At 34.1% G+C, this 27,453-nt stretch overlaps 2 protein-coding genes across 2 annotated transcripts; one reads left to right on the top strand and one right to left on the bottom strand.

The window, feature by feature from the left end:
- Nucleotides 1-1,254: 1,254 nt before the first annotated feature.
- On the bottom strand, nt 1,255-3,057 carry LOC111403877. The gene has a single exon (XM_023032509.1). It carries the CDS (start codon nt 2,821-2,823, stop codon nt 1,339-1,341), a length of 1,485 nt encoding a protein of 494 aa, XP_022888277.1. The 5' UTR covers nt 2,824-3,057; the 3' UTR covers nt 1,255-1,338.
- Nucleotides 3,058-14,454: 11,397 nt separating this feature from the next.
- LOC111403875 (RRP12-like protein) lies at nt 14,455-23,813 on the top strand. The gene is made up of 15 exons (XM_023032508.1): nt 14,455-15,127; nt 15,537-16,083; nt 16,226-16,477; nt 17,357-17,448; nt 18,042-18,252; nt 19,484-19,662; nt 19,777-20,016; nt 20,340-20,524; nt 20,653-20,746; nt 20,826-20,882; nt 20,959-21,087; nt 21,316-21,384; nt 21,974-22,087; nt 23,021-23,182; nt 23,297-23,813. Exons 1-15 carry the CDS (start codon nt 14,621-14,623, stop codon nt 23,456-23,458), a joined length of 3,000 nt encoding a protein of 999 aa, XP_022888276.1. The 5' UTR covers nt 14,455-14,620; the 3' UTR covers nt 23,459-23,813.
- The last annotated feature ends 3,640 nt before the right edge of the window (nt 23,814-27,453 follow it).

Below are 27,453 nucleotides of genomic sequence, written 5' to 3'. Positions count from 1 at the left end.
AATTTGCGTGGGACGTCGAGGGTTCATGTCACATTTCACGCGATAATATAAAAATCTTTGATTGGGGACTTGGGTGTTAGACTTCTTTAATTAAAATAAATTATTATTATTATTATTAACAAATTTTGAAATTATTGTCAAACTAGCAAGTTCAATATGATCGTTTTTAACAACCCACTTCCAGAACCCAATATCCACATCCCAATATAATAGCAAATCCTTTTGGATCATGGTGGAAGCAATTACATCAATCTGCATATATAAACTCACGTCTCGTGTTGGCAGAAGATATATCAAAAACGAAATCACCGGAAATGAAATTTTAATTTTTCATACTCTAAAATTTTTATACTAGAGTTTTTACATATTTTTCTGGAGTGCACTTGAGAGTTTTGAGAAATCATTCGTGATTGCTGCACAAGTGGTTTTTTAATCGTTGTATTGTGGGAGTAATTGTCCACAGAGGTCACAGTATTTCGACGGACAATTTCATTTTGGAATATCGTGATGTTACGAAATTCGATTAGTAGATAATTTTTATTTTTACATTTTACTATTTTACAATTATTGCAACTAGTTATCTTTCCAACAACGAGAATTCAAGGCAATCCTTTTCGCTCTCTTTTGACTTTGGTTATTGTAAATTATACATGTCCAAAAGAAAGACAGGAAAAGAATAGTAATTGTTTGCCAATCATAACGAATTGACAAGTATATCATTACTGCTATGTCAAATTAGGGTTACACTGCTTGGACAGGCCCCTACCCTGTTTGGTCAGCCCCCAACTTGATAATTCTTCGGCAACACACCAACCAGATTTGGCTGTCATCAATATAAGATGACAGTTGGCCCTCACACGCAACTAAATGCACCTTCAATTGAACTTGTAAAAAAATAAAAATAAAAACGAAAGAGAATTTGTTCCTTCTTTTTCTTTTCAATTAAAAATGACCAAAATCGAACAATTTTTAATGCACATTTGGTATTGATTTTTCACTTCAAAATTTTTTTGACAATTATTTCACTATTTAAGTCGTCATTTTTAACTTCTTCCCTCACAGGTAAAACTCACTTTTTTTTTCAACGGTCAAAAAATCAATCCTCAAAATTATTATCGAACAAGCCGTTACACACTAACATAAGAAATATAACAATAATACAAAAGCAAATCGTTAAGATTCGATTTTTGTCTACCCTCTGAATTCTAAATTGTTTCCAGCAAAAAAGCCAACAAAATTAGGCTAAGGAACAAATAAACACCAAATAATCAAAATTGTTTATTAGTAACTGTTCTATAAACAGATTCTATGAAATAATAAATATTATTATTTTGACTATTAGCAATCACTATAAACTTCGGAATCTATTGTGGACGAGCATATATGCTTCATTAATATAGCGTTAACATTCGAATTACCATTGCCAGCTCTAATCAAACTATAATTTGATATGGACAAGGATGAATCTGACTTCGAGTTTGACCCACCGAGTGAACTCAGTTCTGGGATTGGCTCGGCTGATGGTATCAATTTCACGTTCTTTAATATGAACTCATTTCCTACCAGTTGATTGAAGAGTCCCAACTCAGTCACCAAGTTCTTCTTCTTGTGCTGCATTGCTGCTCTAGCGATTTCTGTAAACATGGCATTTGATAATCTTCTAACCCCTCTTGCACCGCCCATTATAATTGCCGGGTTGAACGATTTCTGGCGAGTCGACTGGGTTTTATCCGATTTCTTCTTGCCGTGTTTAGTGGAATGGGAATGGGTGATTGAGGATAAATGAACTGACTCGGGACTCTGATTCCTGACTCGGCCGAGTGGATCTCCGACTAATAACATTTCCTTGACATCCACCAACACAATATGTTTGAAATTTCTTCTAACTCGACCCAACAACATTGGATAGCAAGCCCATCTCCTCAAATTCATTGGAACATGTTCTAATAACCCAGCCAGTGAGTTCTCCTGGTCAAGCTCTTCCATGTCAAAACTCACTACTGAGCCATAACTCGGAGGAGTTGACTCAGTCTTTCCTTCCTCGCTAAAATTGCTTCGAATTCTTCGACCCCAAATTGGCTCTCCACTTTGTCTCTCCTTCTTGCTCATTTTCACGAACTGGGTCACGTCAAAACTCGCCATCGAGTGAGCCGAGCGATTCATTTTCGCATATTGAGTGACGAGTTTCAGGAACGAGTCATCCTCTTGGAGAATTGCATTATCAAAATCAGGTGATTTTGATTTTGATGGAAATAACAGTACAAGGTCTGATCTTGAGGTGAGACTGGATCTGTACAAGAGCCTGAGAAATAATTTCAATTCGTGGGAAGTGAGAGACTCAACTGCGTGTGCTACAATGAGGTCACTCATGGCCCTTGTGCCTCTTCTGTACAGAGTGCCCATACCTTGCAATGCATGTGATAATTGATTTGTTGATAACAAATCCGAAGTGGAAGAGGAATTGTTCATCATTAAAGAAAGCTGTCTTCTAGGAAAACCGTACTGGCGGCGAGCTCTAGCGGCGGCGGTGGTGGTGGAGGGCAAGGTGGAGACGGTGAAGAGAAGTAGAGTAATGAATAATAGGAGTGCACATATAGAAATTGTGGACTGTGTTTTGTGTAGTATGTAAGCTGAATTGGTGCGTTTGAGGAGGGTGTTTAAGGGCTTGAACGAATGTGAAGACGATGGAGAAGCGAAAAGATTATTGTTTATTGAACTGTTCCTTTTCTTGTTTGTTTCTTGATGATCTTCTTCAGGAAATAAAACCAAGAGGAACCCCATTCCCCACCCTTCACCGTTCTTAGCCTTTGCTGTGAATCTCATTCCCACAGGGGAGAGGCTTAACTTTTCAATCTCTCTCTAGAACCCTCTCTTTCTCTCTCTACCCAACACACATCACTTACTTTATTATTTCATGTATAGAGCTTTGAGTTGAGGACATAACGGGGGATTAATCAATGACTTGTGAGGTAAGAAACTGTCGTTTTATCTATGTTGAGGAGGTGGAGAACTTTCTTAAAAGGAAGGAAGCTCGTAAAAAGAAAAGGTTCCGACCTTAACGTTACTGCTTTTTATTTCTTTATTATTGAGAAGAAATTCACCGGATAAATTACATCACTCATTAGACATTACTTTATTTATGATTAATGTTCTTTACATAATACTTTCTACTACTACTTTACCAGACAAATGACTTTAATTTTGAAATAGTAGGTCATAACAAATTTTCTCTATTACTTGCCTAATAGCACGATTTGCTACAGGCACTCACAACCTAGGTGGGATGAGTGGGGTTTGGGTATTTTTTTTATATAGGCGGGTCCTACATGAGACCCATTTTCTGCGAGTGACTGTAGGGGTTCTGTTTGACAAGACTCCTGTACATTCAGTAAAATTATTTGCTTCGAACTTTTATAGGTGAGCACAACATGAGTTGACTACCATGGCAATCCAACCCAAGTCCCACCATGAGTTGAGCTAGCTATGTGTACTTTCTTACATTTTTAACACGGTAATTGATACAAAACTTTCATATCGTTTGTTTATGCTGTGCAAATTATCCATATCGTTTCACTTTTATCATTTTGACATTCATATCAATATTTTTACATTTTCGTCATTGCCATCAATTTCTTTTGCTAAATAGGTGTGTGCTATCTAGATGACGTGAAAAAGTCAATCTTACCCTTAAAATTTAGATTACAAAAAATAGAAGGCAAAACAAATAAGTAAAAAATAGAAATAATAAAAGAAAATTTTCAAAATAAAAATTCTTGGATCAATTTTTTCTCAAAACCCACCCCTCCCAATTCCCTCCCGCTCTGCCTTCGTTGCTACACAGACCTACCTATCTATTGCCCCGAAGTCCATTGGAGGCAACAAACCCCACTACCCTCACTTTAGCGATAGCCACGACAATTATTGTTGCAAATTCTACAGCTCGTGCACCTCCACATCCATCAAATATACTGAAGAAAGCCTTAAAATCTAAATTCAACCTCATTTCAAAACCCATATTTATCACCGAAACCAATCTCATCTACGGCCGATCCTGAGAATTTTAAGGCCTTAAACAAGTAATTGTTATGAGGCCCTTAAAAAAGATCTTTTTATAAGCGTAAAAGCGTAAAAAGGGCTAATGAAAATTTACAGACCAGATTGTATATAGGTAATAAATTACGAATCAATAGTACAATTTTTTATCATTTATCTTTTACCCCTAAAAACTTTTTCCCATTCTTCATTAGGTGAGAAATTCACTGCGGTATTTACTTTACCTTTCTCCAAACACACATTTGTTTTATTCAGTAAGTTTCACTCTCCATTTCCTACCTTATCAGGTAAAATTCTTTCTTTTTTTTTTTTTTTTTTTTTTTCATTTCCACACTTTTTATTTAATTGATTTTCTCAATCCAATTACTTTTTTGCTACTATAATGAGGGAAAATGATGAAATGGTATTCCATTTGAAATTAATGAATGAAGCACAATAAAAAATAGTTGAGGTATTAATTTTTCATTTTCGAGAAGTAGCTTAAGAGTTTTTTTTCAACATAGTCATACATTATTGGCTGAAAACTATCAAGATCTATATAAAATCAAACATTTATGCTTTGAAAATGGTGAAAAAAAATGTTTTTTATTCCCTTCTTTTTTCATAATATGCAACTCGATGGAATGACCCAACTTTTAAGAAATAACACAAAGTCCTACTCCTACGACCCTCAAACGAGCTTCTTTTACTTTTATTGTGTTTTTATGGTGTTTACATGTTACTAATGACCTTTTTTTCAATCTTCTTCAAGTCATCGATTGCTCCATTAGCTAAAATGATTTTATTTATTTATTTATTATTTTTGTTGAGGCTTCTTAAAATTGGAGGCCCTAGGCCATTGCCTTAGTCTCTGTGGTCCAAGGGCGAGTCTGATCCTCATCGGTCGTTTCTTCTTTTAAGTCACTAGGTTTGGTGTTGCTTCAACGTCTTCTTTTAGAATCTGCTTGAAAGTTTTAGGGTACTGATTATTTAATGAAAGAAATGGATGATAAAAAAAAGGACATTGAACATAAAGAATTGGTCAATTTGAGGACCCAAATATCAAAATTAAAATGATAAAGAGTGATTTGACAATTAAGGCAGATCATAGAAATTTTTTGTGCTCATTACCCCTTTAACAACTCAAATCCCCCATATGATGGACATTATTTTGAGAAAAAAAAAATACAAAAATATATTCGATTTACGTACAAAATATTTTTTTGCATAAATATACGGCTGAAAATGAATATAATAATTTTTTTAATAAATAGTAGTTTTAAAGGTAAACAAATAGGGCTAAAGTTTAATATAATATAATCTCCATGAATTTTTAAATACTCTATAATTGAAGCGTTACTGATAGATACATAAATTACATCAAATTTTGGAGCGTCGGCAGAAATGAAGGGTATGCAGAATGCTGGAATTGCATCCTGTCATTTTTTTCCCATTTTAAGTACAATCTTGTTTCAGTGAACGAGGCCATAGAGTTTATGTTTGGCTATTACGACTTGAGGTACCTAAGATGAATAATTATGCATTTCGATTGATGCAAGGATGATCGTACACACACATGGAGTGGAGATTTTTTAATTCACCCGGAATCCACTCGTCTCACGTGAGGATGCGGTCATCCCCTAGTTAGGAGTGCGGGTCGAGTGACTTAATTGAAATAGCATTAGAACAAACGAGTTTCATTCGTTCCATAGCTCCTTCCCTTAATAGAAAAGAAATACATAAAATAATTGTAACCTACTTAGATTAATATTATTAATATGAATTAATGAAAAATAGAACTTGAATTCTGTTGGCGAAGAGTTTAATGCCCAGCTCCAATAAACTCTCTGTGGTCATGAATCCTTAATGACGATGGTTTCGTCGGTGGGATAAATAACATTAAAAGAAACGTGTCAGTAATAAAAAGATGCTGCAAGCCATGGCAAATGTGATGAATTAATACTACTGGAACGGGCCAAGTGGAGCCCCTTTTGATGGGGTGTCTACGGAGCTCCGTTCGAGTAGTATCATTTAAACTCTCGTATGATAGCAATTTTTTATTATAAAAAATAATTTTTTGATCGTTATTTTACTATTCCAATCGTCATTTTTTACTTTCTTACTCAAAAGTGGAATTCACATTTCTCTCTAATAATCAAAAAATCAATTTTCATGATCAGTGCCAAACATGCTCTAAATGTAATACGTACAAAACATAAAAGCACGTAAACTTGATTTGACTTGAGCCAAATCGATGAGTTTTTACCAAGCCTCTGTTTGATGGATTTTTTTAAATTTTTTTTTTTTTTTTTGAAACAAAGTGATTTTTCAATGGTAAATTTTGAGAAGATGTGTGATTAAAACGTAAGAAAAAATTTTGTGTTTACGTGAAAAATATTTTTATTGAGAGAATGTGTAGTAAAAAATAAGAATGAGAAAAAATGATTATCAAACAGGTATTGAGCAAAATATCCGAACATTGATTACATATCAAAGTCTATCGCGGCATATTTCAATATACATCACTAATTTGAGTATGTTGATTTTGCATGTTTTGTGAAGGAGGACACTGTCTACTTTCGTCACTAGCTTTTATTGCTTTGAAAAGGAAACCCCACAATCATATGCAATTGACCTAACAATTGCAGTGACATTGATCTGAAATTACATCAATCAAGTCTTGATTTCTCCGATAACAACCTTCAATGAAGATCAAGTACATACCCTACTTGGATATGTATTTAGAAGCAGACTAGTACCAGTACGGGGAAGGTGCATTAATTCAAGAATAATGATGTTTGTACACAGTAGAGTTATATAATGATTTACATACAGATTAGGTGTCAGAAAGAGAGTGAAAAAATTAAAATTTTTTCATATAATTGGAGAAATTCTAACCCAATTATATTCTACTACATAATATGTATATAAACCATTCTGTAAACAGTTATGTACATATAACATAACTATTAATTCAGGGGGTGTTTGATGGAGATTTTAAGCCAATTAAAATTAATTTTTTTTATCGTTATTTCATTATTTCAATCATTATTTTTGAATTATTCGCTTACAGGTAGAACCCACTTTTATCTTTAAAAGTAAAAAAAAATCTACTCTCAAAATTCCTACAGAACACCCTCTCAATGTGTACATTTTTTGAAGTTGAGGTGGATAATAATTTTTATGATTATGAAGGTTCAAAATCAACGTAAATGGTTTTGAAATTTGTCAAATCAATATTGAAGTTGTGGACAAAAAAGGATAAAAATTGTACCAAAAATTTGAAGTAAGGACCAAAATGCATCACATTTATGATCTATTTGCCAGCCGTTAGTCGCAATTTGCTTAATGTGGTCAGGGAAAAAACAATAATTTTAGCTGTATAGAATTTTTTTTACAGAAACCTTACAGAAGTCTCACATGAGAGTGGGTCCCATGTGGAATAAAATAGTGCCAAAAGTGGTATGTAAAGTGTCTGTATTTGTACATATAGCACTCTCGGGGGAAAAAAAAAAGAGTTTTGCCAAGATTTGAAATTTTTTTGACACCTTTCAATCCTGAGGTAATCTGGTCCTACCGAGAGCATCACTTTCAAGGTCGTTCGAGCACTAAATAAAGACTATTTTAGGTCATATAAAAGAAAATACATAGAATAAAAAATGATAATACTCAAGAACATAGAAGAGAAATGCAAGGATTTCAAGAACTAGACATCAAAAAGATGGAATTCTAGTGTAAGAAGATAATCTTTTTCTCTATTTTCCTTTAAACCTAGTCATTCATTCCAAAATCCTTCTGTGTTTTTCTTCTGTTCCTAATTAAATCATTAGTTGGGACGAACAATGCAATCTAGATTTGAACCTATAATTTCAATTCTCAAGATTTGCAGAGTTTATATATATATATATATATTATTTTATTTTTTTAGATTTAATTACTTGATCACTAACTCATTATTTACATATTGTAATAAATCAAGAGGAGAGCTATAGATTTAGACTACATGATAAAATTCGACAAGTGAGTAATTATAGAGATAAGACTTTTATGGCGAATTCGACAAAATACAACTACAGGAATTAAAATTGAGAGGAAAGACTGAAAGGCGATGACTATGATGAAATCGTGAGCTGCAGCAATTTAATCATCATATTAGATCATTTAATTGCTTTTTTCTTAGTTAAATATTTGGTATGTTTGATTGGCTTATTTTTTATTTTTTATTTTTTTTTATGGAAAATGTCTTTTTCCATCCCAAGTTCCTGTTTTTGGGGTGTTTTATTGACAAATTTTCATGAAAAATATTTTTTTAGAAATTGGTCGTGTAAACATATTTTGCTTTAAAAAAAAAAAGGAAATTCCTTAAAAGGGGTAAGATTTTTATTTTTCAGGAATTCACACCCTCTCTCTCTCTTATCTACCTCTTCTCTCATATCTATTCACCAATAAAAAATGGATAAGTATAACATTTTTTAAGTTGGAAATTAAAGCAATAAATCATATTTAATATATAATTTTCAAACAGTTTCTTTCTATACATACGCAATCAAACACATCTTTAGTTTAAAAAAAAAAAAATAGTCACGGACGTTTATTTATTTATTTATTTTTCAAATATGAGTTACAAGTTGCTATATTAATCTCTAAATAGATGGTGCTAGTAAAATCAATAATCCGACTCTTCACAGCCACTTTATTACTTGATTAATCGATTTTCAGACGACATTATTCTCGAAGAGAGCACTATGCACCCATGAGCCAGTTGAATATGCATATTTGATAAGTAGCACGTGATGGAACGCGACAATTATTTTTTATAAGATTTCAATTTTTATTTCCACCATATCATACAACAGTGTACCCTAGTGGAAATTACGCTACTTACATGTTTTCTAAAAATATTGAATATTGCTTAACAAGGGATGCGGTCACATATTCTATTATCGAATCAAAATGGAGGCTGAACCTTTGTTCTATGCGACCGCACGCCATAGAACCATGCGATTGCATAGAACATAGTCGGCACACGATTTTTTTCAATTTCGCGTAATCTTCCATTTTTGTTAAAATTATAATTTTTTGGAATCTTTAGACTCTAATTTCTTTGCAACTAGGGTTTGATGGATTTCTTATAAATATGACTCATTATTTTACATTGTAAAGAACTTTCTTTCATATCAATAGAGAGATTATTTTGTGAGCAATTTTTGCTTTTAATTTCTCTTCTTCATTGATCTAATTTCACGAACTTATCAAGAGATATTTCTTGTAGCGTTCAAACAATTCGAGTTAGATTAATGAATCTTGTGATCACAAGGTTGACATATTGTCGGCGATTATGTTAGTTCCTTAATTCAATATTTTTTGGTTAATTTCTAAACATTGATTTCTGGGCTTTCTTGAGTTCGAATTAATCTCTTGTGTGTTCTGTAGCTACTATTGTTATGTGAGTTCACATCAAATGTACACAAGACATATTACCAAGGACTAATCCAGGGTTCGAGTTCAGCTAGCGCGAACCACGAACATTGAACGCTTACTATCAACAGTCAACGCCCATGATAGTGGTTTTGTTCATTAATATTTAATTAAATAATATTCAAACAATCATACGGACTAGAACTAGAACTAGAAGATATACACCACTAGAATTGGAACTATATACGAACTTTCATTTCGGATGAAAAAATCGTTCCATAATCTGCAAAATGTCCTAATTTATTTTTCAATCAAACATGCAATATATATTAACAAAATGTCAATATTCAACTTACAATTAAAGTTAATTAAACAAGCACTATTATATTAACAAAATTGAAATTATTTATGTGCTTATATCAATTTTATGTGCTTGTGTGATCCCACTTTTCCACAATCGATTTTTCGAGAACGAAAAGTGGAACCTTCTATTAATTAAATAAGTTTTGTTGAAAGATTCCTTATAACACTAAGGCTAATTTTTCTACAAATTCATCCGTCATTAATTGATCAAACTCTCAAATCAATTGATTAGAGAAAAAATCAAGAACAAGGTCAAGTCACCGATTAAAATGTTTCTATTTGTATTAAAACCGGTAAAATTGAACATATATTATTGAATCTTAGAAATTAATAATTACCATAATAGTAAAGTTGTCAATATGCTTAAGGAAGGGTGACAAGTTTGAATCCCGTTCTTTGCACTTATTTTGGTAAAAATTGTTGAAATACAAAAATTATACAACATATTACTATTGAAGAGTTTCGAACTCGAAACCTCCAATTTAACAGTGAAAGAGCCAACCAACTGATCTACCAAGGATGTTTGTATAAAAAAAAAAAAAAAAAAAAAAAAAAAAAAAATTCTTCCACGTCGCTAGGGCTCGTCAGGCGCTAGATCTGCCCTTATATATCACATATACAGACACATCACAACTTCATTCAAAATGTGAGTGCCCATTGATGTCAATACAAGTTCAATTAGAATAACTCCAAACTAAAAAATTAGAAGCTGAAATGATGTCAATACTAATTTTTCTTCCTAAAGTTGAGATTGCCCAAAATCATACACATCCCACTTAATATATGTAATCCGATTTTCAAGTATACTCATGCCACCATATTTTGCTCATGAGACTAACACACAGAATATTTACTGGAATTACAAATCTTGAAGACATCCATAGTGAAGTAAATTACATCTAAATAGAACATCTAATAGGTTTTACATCATTCCCTTACATATTACAGTATTGAAATTGAATTTTGATTATTGAGAAACTGACGTATAAGAAATAAACCAGATAAGAATTTTGCCACAGAAGTTTTTCGTAGTGTTTTTCCACTTATGGGTTTTGAATTTTTTTATCGATTTGAAAGAGATAATACATTAAAAGCATAATGATTGCATTATTCAAAAAATTTCAACTAGGGTGCGTTTGATTGCAAGCATATAATTTGCATGCAAAGAAAATAAATTTTAGGCAATTCAATTGCCCAGAAGTTATTTGTATTGAAATTGTCAATTAAATGTACTTGATTGATTTAATTTTCGACCTAAAAAATTATACTTGTCTGTTTGTATTGATGGGTAGATAAGAGAGAAAAAGAGAAAACAAATCCCATATAAAATAAAATTTTACTTCCCCCTAAAGAAAATATTTTCCTTGATTTTGAGGAAAATATGATCACATGACAAAAGTAGGAAAATGTTTCCTATGGAAAAAATGACAATCAAACAACACAAAATGGAAATTTGGATGAATTTTTTTTTTTTTCATGAGTTGACCTCTATTTTTCAAATATAGTATTTAACGCCTGTTTGGGAGTGATTTTAAGAATTGATTTTTTGACCGTTAGGAGAAAAGTGTGATCTATCTGTGAGAGAAGAAGTCAAATATGACGGCTGAAATAGTGAAATAACGGTCAAAAAAATCAATTTTTTGGGTGAAAAAATCGGGCCCAAACAAGCTCTTAATAAAATAATTCACATTCCATACAGTACCATTAATCATTAATACATAATGTAGCATTTTTTAAAATATTATTTTGTAATGAGATAAATACGATTTTTTCCGTACTATATACCAAAGTTAATTAAAGTTTCATGAAGCCTAAGCAAAGTTTGGTTTGATAAATTTTAGAATGATACAGTAATAATGAAATAGCTGAAATAGCTAACAGTTAAATATATGTTCTGAATATAGAGCGTGTTAGTTAAATAAAGGAACGAGAATAATATGGCAATATGAAGATAAAACAAGAATACAACTTTATGTGGAAAAAAATACACCGGTAGGAGAGGAGAATTTAGTAATATCAATAATGGAGGATTTCAAATTATTTTATAGAATGAAGAATTGATTTTTTCAGTGGTTTACTTCTCGTATTTACAATGCAAAGAAAAGCCTAAAATTTGATAGAGTTGAACTATAACAAGCTTATACAATAATGGAGTGTTTGGGATAAAATTGAATAAAAAAATATGACAAAATCGAGAACTATTCAAATTTGGGTAAGATTGGAGCTCGAACGATAGTCTCACGGCAGTTGAGCAGTGGCCAATCACTCGAGTGGCTCCTCGTGGAAAGTGAGCATTGAAACTCCTTTTCTGAGTGCTCGAGCGGGATTAAGGCTTGTAGCAAGTGTCAATTCGCCATTTTCGTCTCCTTGCATGATTTCTTCCTCACTTATTGCAACTCGGACTTTTTCAAATCTGCTTCAAGTCTAACACAAATCACAAACTCCCAAATTGAATTCCAACTAGAATTTCCAAGTAGATTTCAACTAGAATTTCCAAAATAGTTTTCCAAATAAAATTTGAGTTATACCCTAATTCTTATAGAGTGCGTGCCCTTCTTTTGTAACCAAGTGTAATTTTCTTTTCACATTTGTGAATATTATGTTTGAGTCCATTTTTAGGAAAGTAGATTTAGTAAAGTGAAATTTTTTAAAAAATATATGGTATAAAGTATAGAAATTTTTTGAATTTATGTGAAAAATTATTTTATTGAAAATGAATTTCAAAAAAAATAGAGCTCAAATTGAAATCAAAGTGTCTACTAATTGAGCTTCGGCCAGTGTTAGTAGGCAGGTCTAATAGTGGACCTAAAGCCCTGTGGCACTATGAATTGGACACTGATTGTTTCTAGGGAAAATTTCATAAGTAAAAATTTAAGCCCCTTTTTTTGGAAATGAAAATGAGTGAAATAATATTTTTTTTTAAATGAGTGGTTGAAAAAAGAACGAAGAATTTTCGATTTACATGTAATATTATTTTATAGAAGATTGTGTGGTTGAAAATAAAATAGAGAAAAATGAAATATAATGGAATGAAATTTAATGGGGGCCAAATAGGGGCTTATCACACATTTCAAAATCAAGAAAACAAGTTTCAAATTTCAAAAATCAGATTTTATTGAAATTTATTTATAATTTAATTAATTAATTATTTTATTAATTACATATAGTTAAGTCACAGATCTGTACATTTTGATCACAAATCATAAATTTTATATTACAAATTATTTTATGGTCATAATTCAAAAATTTTATAGGCACAATTTGTTCATCGATCACAAATTAAAAATTTATAAGTCACGATTTATTTATTGGTCATAAATTACAAATATTATAAGTTATAACTTATTGTACAGTAACAAATTATTAAATTATCGGTCACAGATTAACATTTTTAGGTTACACACTATTTCTTGATCACAATTTATATTTTTTATTGGTTATAGATTAATCATTTAATGGTTAAAAGTCAACCGAATAATTTGTGATCACTATTTCATTACTATCTCCAGTAGCACCATCACTACCATTGTCGCCAAAACCACCACCATTACCAACAGTTTGTGACGAACCCCCAAGTAGTGGTCACAAACACTTTCATACTACATCGTCACCATAATCGCAACCTGCAACCTCCACGCCATCGTTGTCGCCTTTGCCAACACTTTCACCACCATTGCCATTGCCACTGCAACTGCCATACCATTATCACCTCTATTTCCAAACCACCAAGAATATCCCAAAATTGCCCATGTGTCATGTCTTCCGATGGCCAGATCAAAACACCACAATTAAACCACCACCATCACCACAACCACCAACACCATAAAAACCATTACAACAACCACCACTCAGATCGTCACATCGATGAAGAAGAAAAAATAACCTGCAATCGCCACACCACAATCGCAACAACAACTTGCAACGACCACACCACAATTGCAACCTACAACCTCCAAAACTGTTAGCATCCCACAATCGCCACCATCACACCACCTCACCGTAGTCGTCGTCTCCACCCCATCGTGACCACCACCACCACTTCTTTTAACCACGACTCCTTCAAAGATCTAGTAGTCACAAAACCACCACGGTCTAAAACCACCGGAACGGGAAGTCACTTTTAACCACCACTTCTTCAAGGACTTGGTAGATCTCACAAATTTGCTCGCAGCGACTATGAGCGGTGGCTTGCGTCGGCATCGTCGCTGCGCTGTTGCTCTAGCATCATTGTTATGTGATTCAAACGATGGTTGTTGAATCGCGGGAGATGCGGCGACAAAGAGAGAGATCGGAAAGTAGGTTGGAGGAATCACCGCTTTAGATTGTGGTGGCGGTGGCAATAGTCGTGACAGTCATGTGGCGGCGAAAGAAGAGTGAGTGATGAGAGAGAGGAGATGTAGAGAGGGAACGGGTTTGGGGAAAATTATTGGGGTGGAGGTGGGTTAGGAGTGGTTTATAAATTAAATAATTAATATAAAAAAATTCTGATTTTTGAAATATCAAACTTCCAAGGTTTTAGAATGTTTAATACTCAAAGCATGATTTGGTGTAATTTCCACTGGGCTTCCCAAAATCTAAAATATTTGCTGACCCGTTAAATTACAGTTGTACTATTAACAGATGCTACCGGCTACGTACAATGTCTTAATGCTATGGTCTTCAGGTAATACGAAACCCTACGCTGCATATACCAAGCTGCCAACCCCCTCATAAACCCTTCAGTTAAATTAATTTTTTTTCCGCCACCAGAGCACCGCCGTCTGTAATCGCGCAGTAAAACCCCTCCGCCGCTAGCATCATCTCTTCAATGGACGAAGACCATCAAGACCTTGCAGAACCAACTACATCCTTTACCGGTAACTCGGACATATGCCAACAACTCCTAGACCGGTACGCCCACTCCTCCGCACAGCAACACCGCCATCTATGCGCCACCGCTGCCGCCACCCGATCCATCATTCAAGCTTCTGACCTCCCCCTCACCCCAGTCTCCTACTTCGCGGCAACAATTACTTCTCTCTCCAATTCTAAGTCCCTAGACTCCACTGCTTTTGCTGCCGTAACCTCTTTCTTATCCATTGTGCTTCCTCTTGTTCATAAAGCCGAGATTAAGCAGGAGAAAGCGGCAGAGGCTGTTGGGTTTTTGATCGAAATAGTGGAGGGGAGTAGCGGCAGTTTGGGGACTTCAAGTGTCAGGGCAGTGGTGAAATGTGTGGGTGTATTGGTTGCCGAATTTTGCGATTCAAATGATTGGAACTCAGTGAAGCTCGGATTAGACTGGCTCCTGAAATTTTCTCTTGACAAGCGCCCGAAGGTTTTCCTAATTATACTTACTTACGAAAGTATATGCAATTTCGTATTTCTACATATTGGTCAACGTAGATACACATTTCAATAAAGGCTTTGAATGAATCAAGGTTTATGCCTTTATGGATTAGTATTGATGGATATCTTATCTGGTGATGTTATAATTTTGTGGTTTCTTTATTACTTACTTCAAGTAGCATTGCAAGCCAATTTCATAGGAAATTTAATATCTTTTCAAATGTCATTCTGAAATTATTGGATAACAGTAAGTGGAATCACTTGACTAAAACGACACTGCTTGTCCTTTTTTTGGTTTTCAAGGTTCTTTTATAAAATCTGCTGGAATCATGGTTGAAACTAACTCGTGATTAGGTTCCCTAATAGTTATCTGTTTGTGTAAATTTTTATAATTTCAGGTGAGGAAATGTGCTCAAGATTGTGTTTTGACGGTTTTCAAATCATTTGAATCGTCTGCTGCAATCAAGAAGGCAAGTAAATCAGTTTACTCACTGCTTGATGAGCACATGACTCTGGCCATCAAAATGACTGTAGCAAAGAGTGTAGATGGATCTAAAGATGATACCATGTCAAGGCCTGAATGTCAAGAAGTTCTTCATTTGCTGAATATGATAAAACACGTGGTTCCATATCTCTCTGTCAAGATGCGCAGCAAAGTTCTTTCAAAATTATCGAAGACTCTGAGCTCTCAATTTTCAGCAGTGACAAGACACATCTTTGATCTTATTTCTGTGATATTTGAAACTTCAGGAACTGAGGTTATAGTTCCTTGTGCTGAAAATATCATTAATTTGCTTGTATCCTACATATCTCTGCAAGACAAGAACCCAGCTGACACTTCATTGTTTGCCGCAACTTTGGTCAAAACTGCTTTGTGCAAACTTCATGATGGTGATATAAAAGAATGGACTGTTTATCTACCTATGGTAACTGAATCCATTTCAGGTATTTGCTCATCTCTCTCGCTATCTGGGTATTTGTTTAGGCCTGGGGGGTGATGACAAGCTCTTCAATTTTCATATCTTAGGTAGCTTGATGTATTTCTTCAGCCACATTTTCATTACTAACTAAGCACGTCTAATGTCAGGTTTTCTGTCTTCTGAGGCTGATACTGCTTTAAAGGCTTCCAATATATTCAAAGAACTGATTAACTGCCTTATTGATGGCAAACTCTTCTCAACCATCCAAAACCAGGGGATAGAAGATGAAGTAATTCACAGTGATGAATTTGAGGCTATAAAAACTACATGTGCAGTCTTCCATAATACACTAAATACTTCCTCTCGTATTCCAAATGAGCACTTTTTGGCAGCAATATCCTTTTTGTTCCTCAAACTTGGTGAGTGCACTTAAGGTTTTCCTTAAGACTCCTGTAAATTTAACCTTCGAGTGAATTCTGGGTAATTTTTCCAAGGAATTTCTTTACATAGCTTTTTTTTTGATAGGTAATCGAATATTTTATTAATCATGGATAATACATAGGCAGTGTATTATCAATTAATACAGAATTTCTTTACATAGTTGTGACTGAAAATGATATTTTAACCACTTATTGTGCATTGAATCTGAAGATAGCTAATACTTTAATACCCGATTTGGCTACAGTGTTGAGAGGCATATGTATGTGTTATTCTGGTAGAAAATGTGTTCTCTATTTAGTCGTACATCACACATAAAAATTCTAACCTCGAAAAATTTGTTAGCATCCTAAACAAATGAGTTAAATTTATCTGTCTCACTTATTATGAAGAAAAAAAGGGAAATTCTTATTTTCTTCAGGATGTAAAGTCAAGTCTTGTAGTGACCCGTTACCTGCAGTTGGGTTTACCTTTATGCCATTTTTACTAAGCTTCTAGCATGCAAGTTGATTGTGTTAATCATTGATATGTTTGAAAGCTTCAGTGATTAGAAATAGACAAGGCTTTGTTATCTGTCTGCCCAAGAAGGACAAGGTTCTATGGTAATCATTGACACTGGTTACTTGTAACATGTGCATTAGGCGATCCTCATGCAATCAATCATAGTTTCTTTATGGACTATAAGTTCTTCTGAACTGAGAATCCTTGTATAGTTCCATTTTTCTCTGCATTATTTTCCCATTACCCTACACTAATTGGTAAGTGGTAACATGTCTTTTCAAGATAGTGGGATTATTGTGTTTTAGAATACTTATCATTGTTTATAGACTTGTTTCAACCATTTGCCTATGTGATTTTAGGTGAGATCTCGGACATGTTTATGAAGGATATAGTTCTTAAACTTGCTGACTTGATGAATGTTGCATCTGGAAGTGCATTAGATATAGAACATGTGAGTATTCATGGAAGCTCTCTCTCTCTCTCTCTCTTTCTCTGTGTGTGTGTGACTATCCTTTGTTTTTTGAATCACTTGCAGCTAGTCAATTGCGATCCATTCTACACTTTTAACTTGTACTTGTGAATCTCGATTTATGTGCGTGTTGTCATATAATTTTCTTGTGGAGTGTAAAAGAGAAAATGAATAACATGCCTTTTGAATAGATCCACTCTTGATCTTTCACTTTGGGCCTTCTGGAATGCATGAGACTTATCGTTCTTGTAATTAATCTTCATTGTGAATATACTGCACGTTTATGCCGTGCGATCCATTCTACACTTTTAACTTGTACTTGTGAATCTCGATTTATGTGCGTGTTGTCATATAATTTTCTTGTGGAGTGTAAAAGAGAAAATGAATAACATGCCTTTTGAATAGATCCACTCTTGATCTTTCACTTTGGGCCTTCTGGAATGCATGAGACTTATCGTTCTTGTAATTAATCTTCATTGTGAATATACTGCACGTTTATGCCATGGAAAAAAAAACCGAACTTCACCAGCTGGTTTCATTGAGACTCAACGGTTCTCATCTTCTTGTTATTACAGCTTCAAGATTGCATTGGATCTGCAATTGTTGCTATGGGGCCAGAGAAATTTCTTGGGTTGCTTCCTATCTCCCTCGGTGCAAAGGATCTTTCTTGTTCAAATGCTTGGTTGATACCTATTTTGAAGAAAAATATTGTCGGGTCCTCCCTGGGGTTCTTCATGTCCCATATTATACCTCTGGCTGAATCCTTCCAGAAGGCATCATGTAAAGGTATCTGCTAAAAAAATTACTCTATGATTTCCCCCAAATTTTCTGGTCATCAATTTCATTTAGTTAATGAACTTTGATTGAGTCATCTAGGCTTCCATTCGGTTCATTCTTACATCACCAAAGCAACTAATACTATATGACCACACTTGCTCAGAATGGTTTAATAAAAAGGAAAATTGCAATAATGCTAGGAGGGAGTAATATATCTTCCAAAAAATTTATGTTCTTAATATGATTGAACAAATGCCTGGCACCATATATAATAAGGTAAAGAAAGCTTCCATACATCTTTATGAGTGAAGGACCTTATATTGCATATGATAGTTGTCAATTTTTATTTTGTTCATTTTTTATCCTTTCTACTGTTTTCATTCTATCCTGCCTCCATTTTATTTCCATAATCATGTAATTACACTAAAATCTATTTGCTTATTTCATTATGAAAAATTGAAATTGATTAATAGAAATGATGTTCTGCCTGAAAATTCTGGTCTATCACTAGCAATAACTGAGAATCCTTGACAGATTGCAATCTTCCAAATACTAGATATTGTTAGGTATAGTCACTATTAGAAGCAGGCGAAATGTAATTTTTATTTTCCTGCTTAATAAGAGCTTTTGATTTGGAAAATTGTACACCTTTGACCTTAGTGCCCCAGTTCTGATAAATGTAAAATCCTTAGAGCATCTCCATAGAGTGAATCCTCATTTCGAGGAGTCCAACAAACTCTTTATATCTGAAAATTAAAACAAAAAGTGAACTTGATTCTCCAAATGTAGAGAGCCAAACTCTCAATGTAAAACTTTCAATAATTTCATTCACTATGTCAAAATTTTTGAAATATAAAAAATAAATATAGTGTGTGGTTGGACTTGTATAAAAGAACACACACTTTATTTTTGAAATTTCGTAAAGATGTTCTTTATATTGGAAAATATGCTCTTTAATATGGAAATGTTTTTATTTAGCAGCTTCCAGTCTACTATTGTGAAGTACACACTGAGAAATGTTCTGATGACGTACTGATTACATTTGCCTATATATCTAAATATTCCACAGATTGTTTATTTAAAATTGTGTGATGTCAATCAGGAATCATTGTAGATATGTTAATAATACTTGAATTATAATTCATTCTCTTGTTTGTGTATTTTGCCTTAGTGCATGCTTAAGATTTGTGGTACTCAGATTTCTACTGTATCTGGAATTTAAATTTGTGCTCCTTTCCAGTTAAAAAGGCAGTAATTGGCCAAGATCTGCAGGCTTATGCCCGTGGATGTTGGGAATTGTTGCCTGCCTTCTGTTGCAAACCAAGTGATACTAGTCAGAACTTTGGAGCTTTGGCTAAACTTCTGATTCCTTTTCTCAAGGACTCCTCCATGCTTGAAAATATTGCCATTAGTTTGCAGGTAGGATTAAAATTCAAACTTGATGTTTATTTTCCATGTCTTGTTGCTTGCCTGATGTTCGTTCTCAGCTGATTTACCTGTTAATCTTACTCAATGTTCTGTCTCCTTATTTAGGAACTAATCAATCAAAATAAGAGTGCACTTACGTCTTATCACGGTTCTGAAGGGCGGACAAAAGTTCAAAACACAGGACTCGCAGAAAATACTGCCGTGGATCTTAAAAGTAGACATTTTTACTCAAAAAAGACAGCAAGTAGAAATATAAAGGCTTTGGCTTCGTGCTCCAAAGAATTGCTTCAGGCTCTAACTAATGTCTTGTTCGAGACACCTCCAGACAAGCACAGACATCTAAAGGTCTTTCACGATTTGTTTATTTGTCTTAAGGAGAAAGCTGTTGCATTCCATTTCTGTACTTATTCATACTGCACAGTCGCCCTGTTGTCTTCTTTATACAGCAACATTAGTTGATCTCTTTAACCTTCATTTTTACTATGTATTTAATCACATCTTTCTTCCTTGCTTCTTTGAAATAATTTCAACTCTTGATTTAGGTTTTTATTTTGAGAACCTTCTGTTTGATGTCAGTTTCAAGCACGTTAAGTTTATATTTTATCAGTAGTATCTGAAGGACACAGAGTGTTGGCATTAAAAAAAATGATCCTTTTCGCAACTTTCAGGGCGCCATTGGATGCTTTGCATCCATAACTGACTCTTCAGTAACAACACAGATCTTTATTGCTTCACTTGAGAAATTTCATCTCATAGAAGATATCTGTGAACGTGGAAAACTGGAGTCTGAGACTAATGGCTCTGGTGGTGTAGAAGACAGTGATGCAACTTCAATAAAAAAAGATGCCAATAGGTATGAGTTAAATTTCATCCGAAAAAATGGTGAATAAAATGGTTCTGTCACTTTTTGTCCTTCCAGTTTTATGTCACATGTATATTTTGATCTTATAATCACATTTGTCATGTCTATCTTTCATGAAGGTGTCAGATTCTGGATCTTGCATCATGCTTTGTTGATGGATCCGGTGAAGATCTGGTCAAGCTAATCTATTCTGTTGTTAGATGTGCTTTACAGGTATGCTGTTCCACACTATTCACTTTATGATTAAGAAATGCTGGTATGTCACCAATATATATGAAATTCTGGTTTTCAGGCGACTGGTGAGGTTGGCCATATTGAAGCATATCAAGCTCTGAGCAGAATATTAGAGGTATATTTGCTCTTTTTTGGAAGAGAACATACTTCTTATATGCTTCTCTCTCATTTATGGTTTTGTTATTGTGCAGAAACATTCATGGTTCTGCTCTTCGCATTTTGTTGAAGTAATGGATTTGTTAATTGGCGTGAAGTGTAATATTAAATTACTTAAAAGTCGTTTTGCCTGCTTCCGGACCTTGCTGATGCATGCAATAATGGTAGGCCTACTGTTTTTGACATTTATCAATATTAAGACTATTGTCCAGAATTTTTTAAACATGTAAATGCTAAATGAACTTTGTCTGTAGTCTGTTGTTAAATACTTGACTCCTTGTTGAACTCGGCAGTAGTGTTAGGAGGAAGTGATTTCTATAAATGTGTAAATAATGCCTTTTTTCCATCTAATATTCTCTTGTTTGAAGCTAAATACGTTTCATATTACGCAGAGCAATGTGGATGAGGACAACACAAAGGCTTTCCTTATTCTGAATGAAATCATACTTGCATTGAAAGATGTAAGAACTACTCCTGAGATTTGACATTGAGACTGTGTGAGGTTAATTATTATTCTTTGTCGATTGTTATATGACAAACCTTCATTTTCTTCATTATTGTCCAGCCTCATGTTTCCTAAATGGGTTATGGAAGCACCAGCTTATAAGTTGGAAGTTCGCTGTGTGAAGAATAGAATTGAATTGACAGCCTGTAGATTTCTACGAATATGTTTTTCAGCATGATCTCATAAAAGTGTCCGGAACATTTGACTAGCCAAGTTTCTATTTGAGATGCACTTTTTTTTCCACTGTCGTGTGTGGTCTTGATTATGTTTGTTTGGCAATTTTACGGTGTTATTCAGATTTAGTAATACCTGTCTAAATACACCCACCTTTTCATCTTTCTGTCATGCGAACTGTTATTAACATAAATTGTGAGAACATTAGACATAGCAGTTGAACCCTAGTTGCCTGAACCATGTGCTTTGTGTGCATCAAAAGACATTATATTATGCACTTTGTTGGATGTCTGCACTATTTTTGTTTTGTTCTATCATATTACAGTAAAGGTCAATTAGTGATACTCAAATTTGCATGTTTTCACCTTCAGTCTGATGAAGAAGGTAGGAAAGCATCTTATGATGTTCTAAATGGGATAAATTCTGAATTGAGGAACTCATCAAATGGTACTTCTGATGGACCGTATCATAAAATAATTTCCATGGTAAGTGCAATGCTGTCCTTCTGTATCAGTAAATTAACCATCCATATCTATATCTTCTTGCAGATAATTAATCCTAATATCCTAAGTTAGATGTTCTTTATTTGGATTTTTTTATTTGAAATAAGTGCCATAAAGTCATAAATTTATTGCCGTGGCAATTATGACTTAACGTGGAGAGCTGGAGATCATTTGGTTGCTTATTGGAAATTTGTGCAGTGTGATAATTATCTAGATAAGATCAGCTACACTGAGAATTTATGTGCAGCAAAATTCTGCTGTCTTAATAGTATAGATGTGGTTACTAATTACCGTTGGGTGTTGGAAACACTCAGTTACGAGTATGAACAATAATTTTACATCTTAATTTTGGAGGAGCTAACTTTGTCATCAATTTACTCGTTCACACCCGTTAACAACAAAACAAGCACACGAACAAATGCATTCATCTATCTCGGGGCCCAGTTGACCAGATTGTAGTTTAAGATAAATGTCCTTTGAGTGTATATTTTTGGCCCCTAAAGTGCAGGGAAATGTTCCTGTTATGGAAGTAGAAAATGATTAACATAAAAAGAGGAAGTTCATGATTGATGGATGACTAAACTTAATTGATTTGCTGATCAGAGTAAAACTTCAATAATGCAGTCTAAGCATTATGGCCTCATGAAAATACTATTAAATCTTGTGAACTAATGACTTCTGCAAAGTTTCCCTCTGTCATATGCATATTTGTAAGATAATGGGCTCTCATAAGTCTTAACTCCATCTTGTTCTTTAGCTTCCATGGGTGTAACTACATTAAGATTTTCCCCACTGATGGCCCTTTGATAGAAGAGAAGCACGGGATAATGGAAACACATTTACAACGTTTGTACGATTTTTCTCTAAATGTCATTATCATGTCTCTTGAAGTTATGATTATGTTGCTATATCCAGATCCTGGGATATCTTTCTGGTTCATCTCCCCATATAAAGAGTGGAGTGGTGGCTGCACTCTCAGTATTTGTTTACAATGACCCAAACATCTGTCTTTTGATGCCTGATATAGTCCCCTCAGTTATGGAGTTGTTACATAACAAATCTGTTGAGGTTACAAAAGTGAGTTTTTCCTGTCCTCAATTCAAGTTATTTTTCTTTCATTTTCATTTATTTTATTATTATTATTATTATTATTTTTTTATGCTTATGATGCCGAGGATCTGAATTAAACAGGCTGTTTTGGGCTTTGTGAAAGTATTGGTTTCATGTCTTCAAGCCAATGACCTGCAACATTACCACTCTGACATCGTCAATGGAATTCTTCCTTGGTCGTCTATTTCCCGCAACCATTTTAGATCAAAGGTGCGCGATTTGTTAGGTTTTATACTATTCTGACTTCAAAACTGAATGTTTGTACAACAAATGACTGTATAACATTAAATTGGAGAAAAATATTTCTGATGTCCATCTTCAAAGGGAATGAGACGGGATGAAATCTGGCATTGTTGGAGTGAAGAAAAGTTTTTTCTGCTTTCATGTTAGGGTGTGATGCATCCCGATCTTTACTTTATGAATTGACCATACTCCATTGGTCATGCCATGGTTTCTTTATCTTTTGATTTAATGGACCCTTGTCGCTGCCTTTTGATATCTTCTTTCTGTTAGGAGTATTTATCATCTTTCTCCTTTCAGTTATGCACTCCCCATGAATACTTGTCCAGCAACAGGCATTGGATGAGGATGATGTGGGGGACTGGGATCATTTGAGGAGAAGACGTCTTTCTTTGTCCAGACGAAAGATACCTGGTGCCTAGGGAGTGACAGTTTGAAATGCTAATATATTCTTTGTTTTGTAATCTTCAGAGCTTGGTCTACAGTTTTTGGTTGTAGTCTTGTTTGTTGAAGATGTGTGGGCCAGGCAATATAATATAGTTGACCTTAGTAACAGTATACTAACTACTTATAAACTATAAATTAGATTATACAGGAAAGTGTATTCTACATGAATGTTGGTCAGTCAGGCCATTATATTGAGCATTTTCTAAAATTTTGCCATTCATTTAAGTTACAATCTAACATTCAGAAACATTTTGCTCAGTATGGTGTAATTTGATGGTACTTTTTCATAGAAATTATCGTCTTGAGATGCATTAACAGTTGGCTATGATTGAGCTAACCCAGAAATTGTGTTTTGTATTTTTGAAAAATAAAGCTATTCCACTGTCTTGGAAAAACGGTACATTCAAGAGTTAAATTTTCCGATGGTTCTTTCATGTTAAAAACATCAATTAGCAGTAAGTGAAACATAATCTTGTTTGAAGAAGTTAAGCCCCTGTTTGATAACAATTGTTCACCTCAAAAAGGACAATACCAAACGAACACAATGTTTAACATAAAGGATGACACCACACTCACAGTAGAGGTGTGGGTTTCGCGCGAATAAAATAATGCTAACCTTCCATGTAAGTGTATTGTGTCAACCAATGTGTCAAATTTTGTGGTAGTGTAGTATGATTGTCCTAAAAAATCAAAATTTTGATCATTATTTTACTATTCTAGTCGTTATTTTTGACTTCTTCATTCATAGGTAAGTTCTATTTTTCTTTCTAACGATCAAAAAATCAGTTATCATAATCACTATCGAACAGTCATTTAATTACCACGTGGCTGTCAAAAAATTGAAGGTCAAATTACACGTCTATTGTGTAATTATAAATTTAGAAGACTAAAATGGGTGGACAAACAGAAATTAATGTTGCTGCAAATCCTTGCGAGTCAGTCATGCCCAATTTCCAAGATAATGCTTAAAACATAATGAAATTTAAAAACTAGTAGCTGGAAGGCATACAACAAGTTAAAGGGTTGAAACAAAGGAAATAAAAAGCAGCCCAAGATAGCTAAATGAAGTAAACCAAGATTCAACGAAGGTTCAAGACAAAATGTAATAAATTCAACAAAACAAACAATAGGACATTTGAAACACAATTAACCACACAAGACTGCATAAATGTATATGATGGAACATTATTAATATTGTAAAAAATATTCGGTGTAGTATTAGTAGATAATCCCACTCGCTTCTTATGTAATTGAGTCTTACTTAAAATTGAATGATAGACACGAGTTGTCGTGGGATTTTGACGTTCCGAGAAATTTTGAATCAAAATTGAGTAGATCGGATTCCAAAATCACCCTTCCTACCAAAAATCAGGTGAAGCTTTTATGGCCATGGCCTCTATTCTGGGGCTAATATGAGGTTCTTAGCATATTTATCTCTTTTAAAATGAGTTCTTCTTATCAAAATCATTCCCTGTATTTTAGATCCTTTCTGAACCACTCTTTCTGAAAAATTTCTTCCCACCTGCAAAGGCACTCATCAGCATTATAATTAGAACAATCACTACTTCATTAGTAAACTATTTGCAAAAGAACTCATGTATGCATTAAATCTTCAGGATTTTAGGCAACTATATCACCTAAATATTAATAATTATCATACAAAATAATGTGAATGAGGATGAAAATGCTAATTTCCTAACAAAAATCAACTACGAAAGTCATGAATAAACTAAAACTACTTTGCGTTGTTTGACGAAATGATGACTGATGTAGGCTTTTGACTGAAGTGCTTGTTGAGAAGAGTAAATTTGAAGCTCCCGTTATTGAATCAGTGGTTACCGGTTGAATTCTTGTGTATGTGTATAATTTCACTCTTGTTTTGAACTGAACTGGGATGGGATGAAGAAGCCAAAGGATTCAGCACTCTTAGTGTTTCTATGGAATGTTGAATTGCCTTTGGTACATCCCAATCCATTTGAGCTGCCTTTTGGAAAAGGGCAATTGCAGACATGTGTGCAAAGGATTTTGCCTACTGGTTTAGATTTTCAGAATAGAGGAGTCGATGAATATGCCATTAAACTGGGTCATGTCTTCATCAACTGCCACATTATATGTACACTGAGAAAAAATATAACTGAACAAACATTTCAAGCATTCCGGTTAAGAGATGTTATCATAAATTTGAAGGAAGTTTCCGACTGCACAATGCTTTCTCAACAGTTTCCAACTACCGAATGAGACTGAATCCAAGTGAGTGAATGAACGAGTCAGGGGTTAGCGTCACGATTAAAAAAATCAGTAGCAGTAACCCCTTCATTCATTTTCCTGGACAACTTCAAACCAGCAACACAAGGCAGAACCAGGCTAACTCCCTACAGAATACAGAAAAAAGAAAGAAATAAAACCACAAGCGTTAAGTCTAATATCTTTATACTTCCAATCAGAGATTCAAAGTGAAAGTGTATAATAAGAAGCAGTTCATCTTTGAAAAAAATGTGAAAGAATCATCACCAAGTCAAACTATAAATATAAGTGAAATATTGATCCCCTTTCATATGAATGGAAATCTAAAACAAATAATAAACCTGTCAACTACTTGACTCTGAGATATGAAATCATTGTTCAATAATAAATTCATCAACTAAGAAGGGCGAGGGTACCTGGCCGAGCATTGTCGTTTCTGCTTCAACTTCTCCAACCCTCTATCCAGCAACACCCAGTCCATCAATCATGGTTGTATGAGAATCACCACCACGACACTATGAGGGTATAGAATGCCATCAGTGTTGAAAACAATCTGTCCAAGATATTCCAGATTCGCCTAAAAATAATTGGAATTTAATCGGTTAGGTTTGGCCATTAGAGCTGAGAATAGAACAATAACTGGTCAGTTCTCCATCTTAATACCCAAAACCAAACCCAAAAATGAATGAACAGATTGAAGTGGCTTGTAAGAACTGCTTCACCAGTTGCCCTCACTGTGTTTTCACCATCTTGCATCAGCCATAATAATTTTTTAATCAGTATATGATCGAAAATGTTATATATTCACTTCAGCAATGAGATAATTCAGTTACCTCCGCTGACATCGTACCAAGTGAGTCAATACAGGAAACAGTTTCTTGAGAAATGTAACGGGAGCATACTCGTCCTTGGTTGGTGAAGGCTCTCTCTCCACTATTCTTACTGTCAATCCATGCTGCTGCTAAAATTCGTCCTTCCTAATTTTAAACCCTCTCTGTATATGCCACCCACTCGACAATGGCCTCTCAAAGGCAGTTCAGGCAGTGTATTCAGCAAAAGTTTGACAACGATGATAGACATAAGTCGAACTTTAAAAATTCTTCTTTTACATCCACTGTCTTGAAAATCGTCTCAATTGTCTTAAAGGAGTAAGCAAAACATTGAAACTAAAAAAAAAAATTACATTTCTACGTTCAAGTCTAAACTAAAGGACAAAAGAAGGGAAATCTGTATGCTTAGAACTTAGAACATTACAAATCTGCATCAAATTTGAAATGTAATAGGAACTGAAATCAGGAAAATGCCAA

Source organism: Olea europaea, chromosome 11, assembly GCF_002742605.1.
Source record: "Olea europaea var. sylvestris chromosome 11, O_europaea_v1, whole genome shotgun sequence".
In the NCBI taxonomy this organism is placed as follows: Eukaryota; Viridiplantae; Streptophyta; class Magnoliopsida; order Lamiales; family Oleaceae; genus Olea; species Olea europaea.
This window is presented reverse-complemented; position numbering and strand designations above follow the sequence as displayed.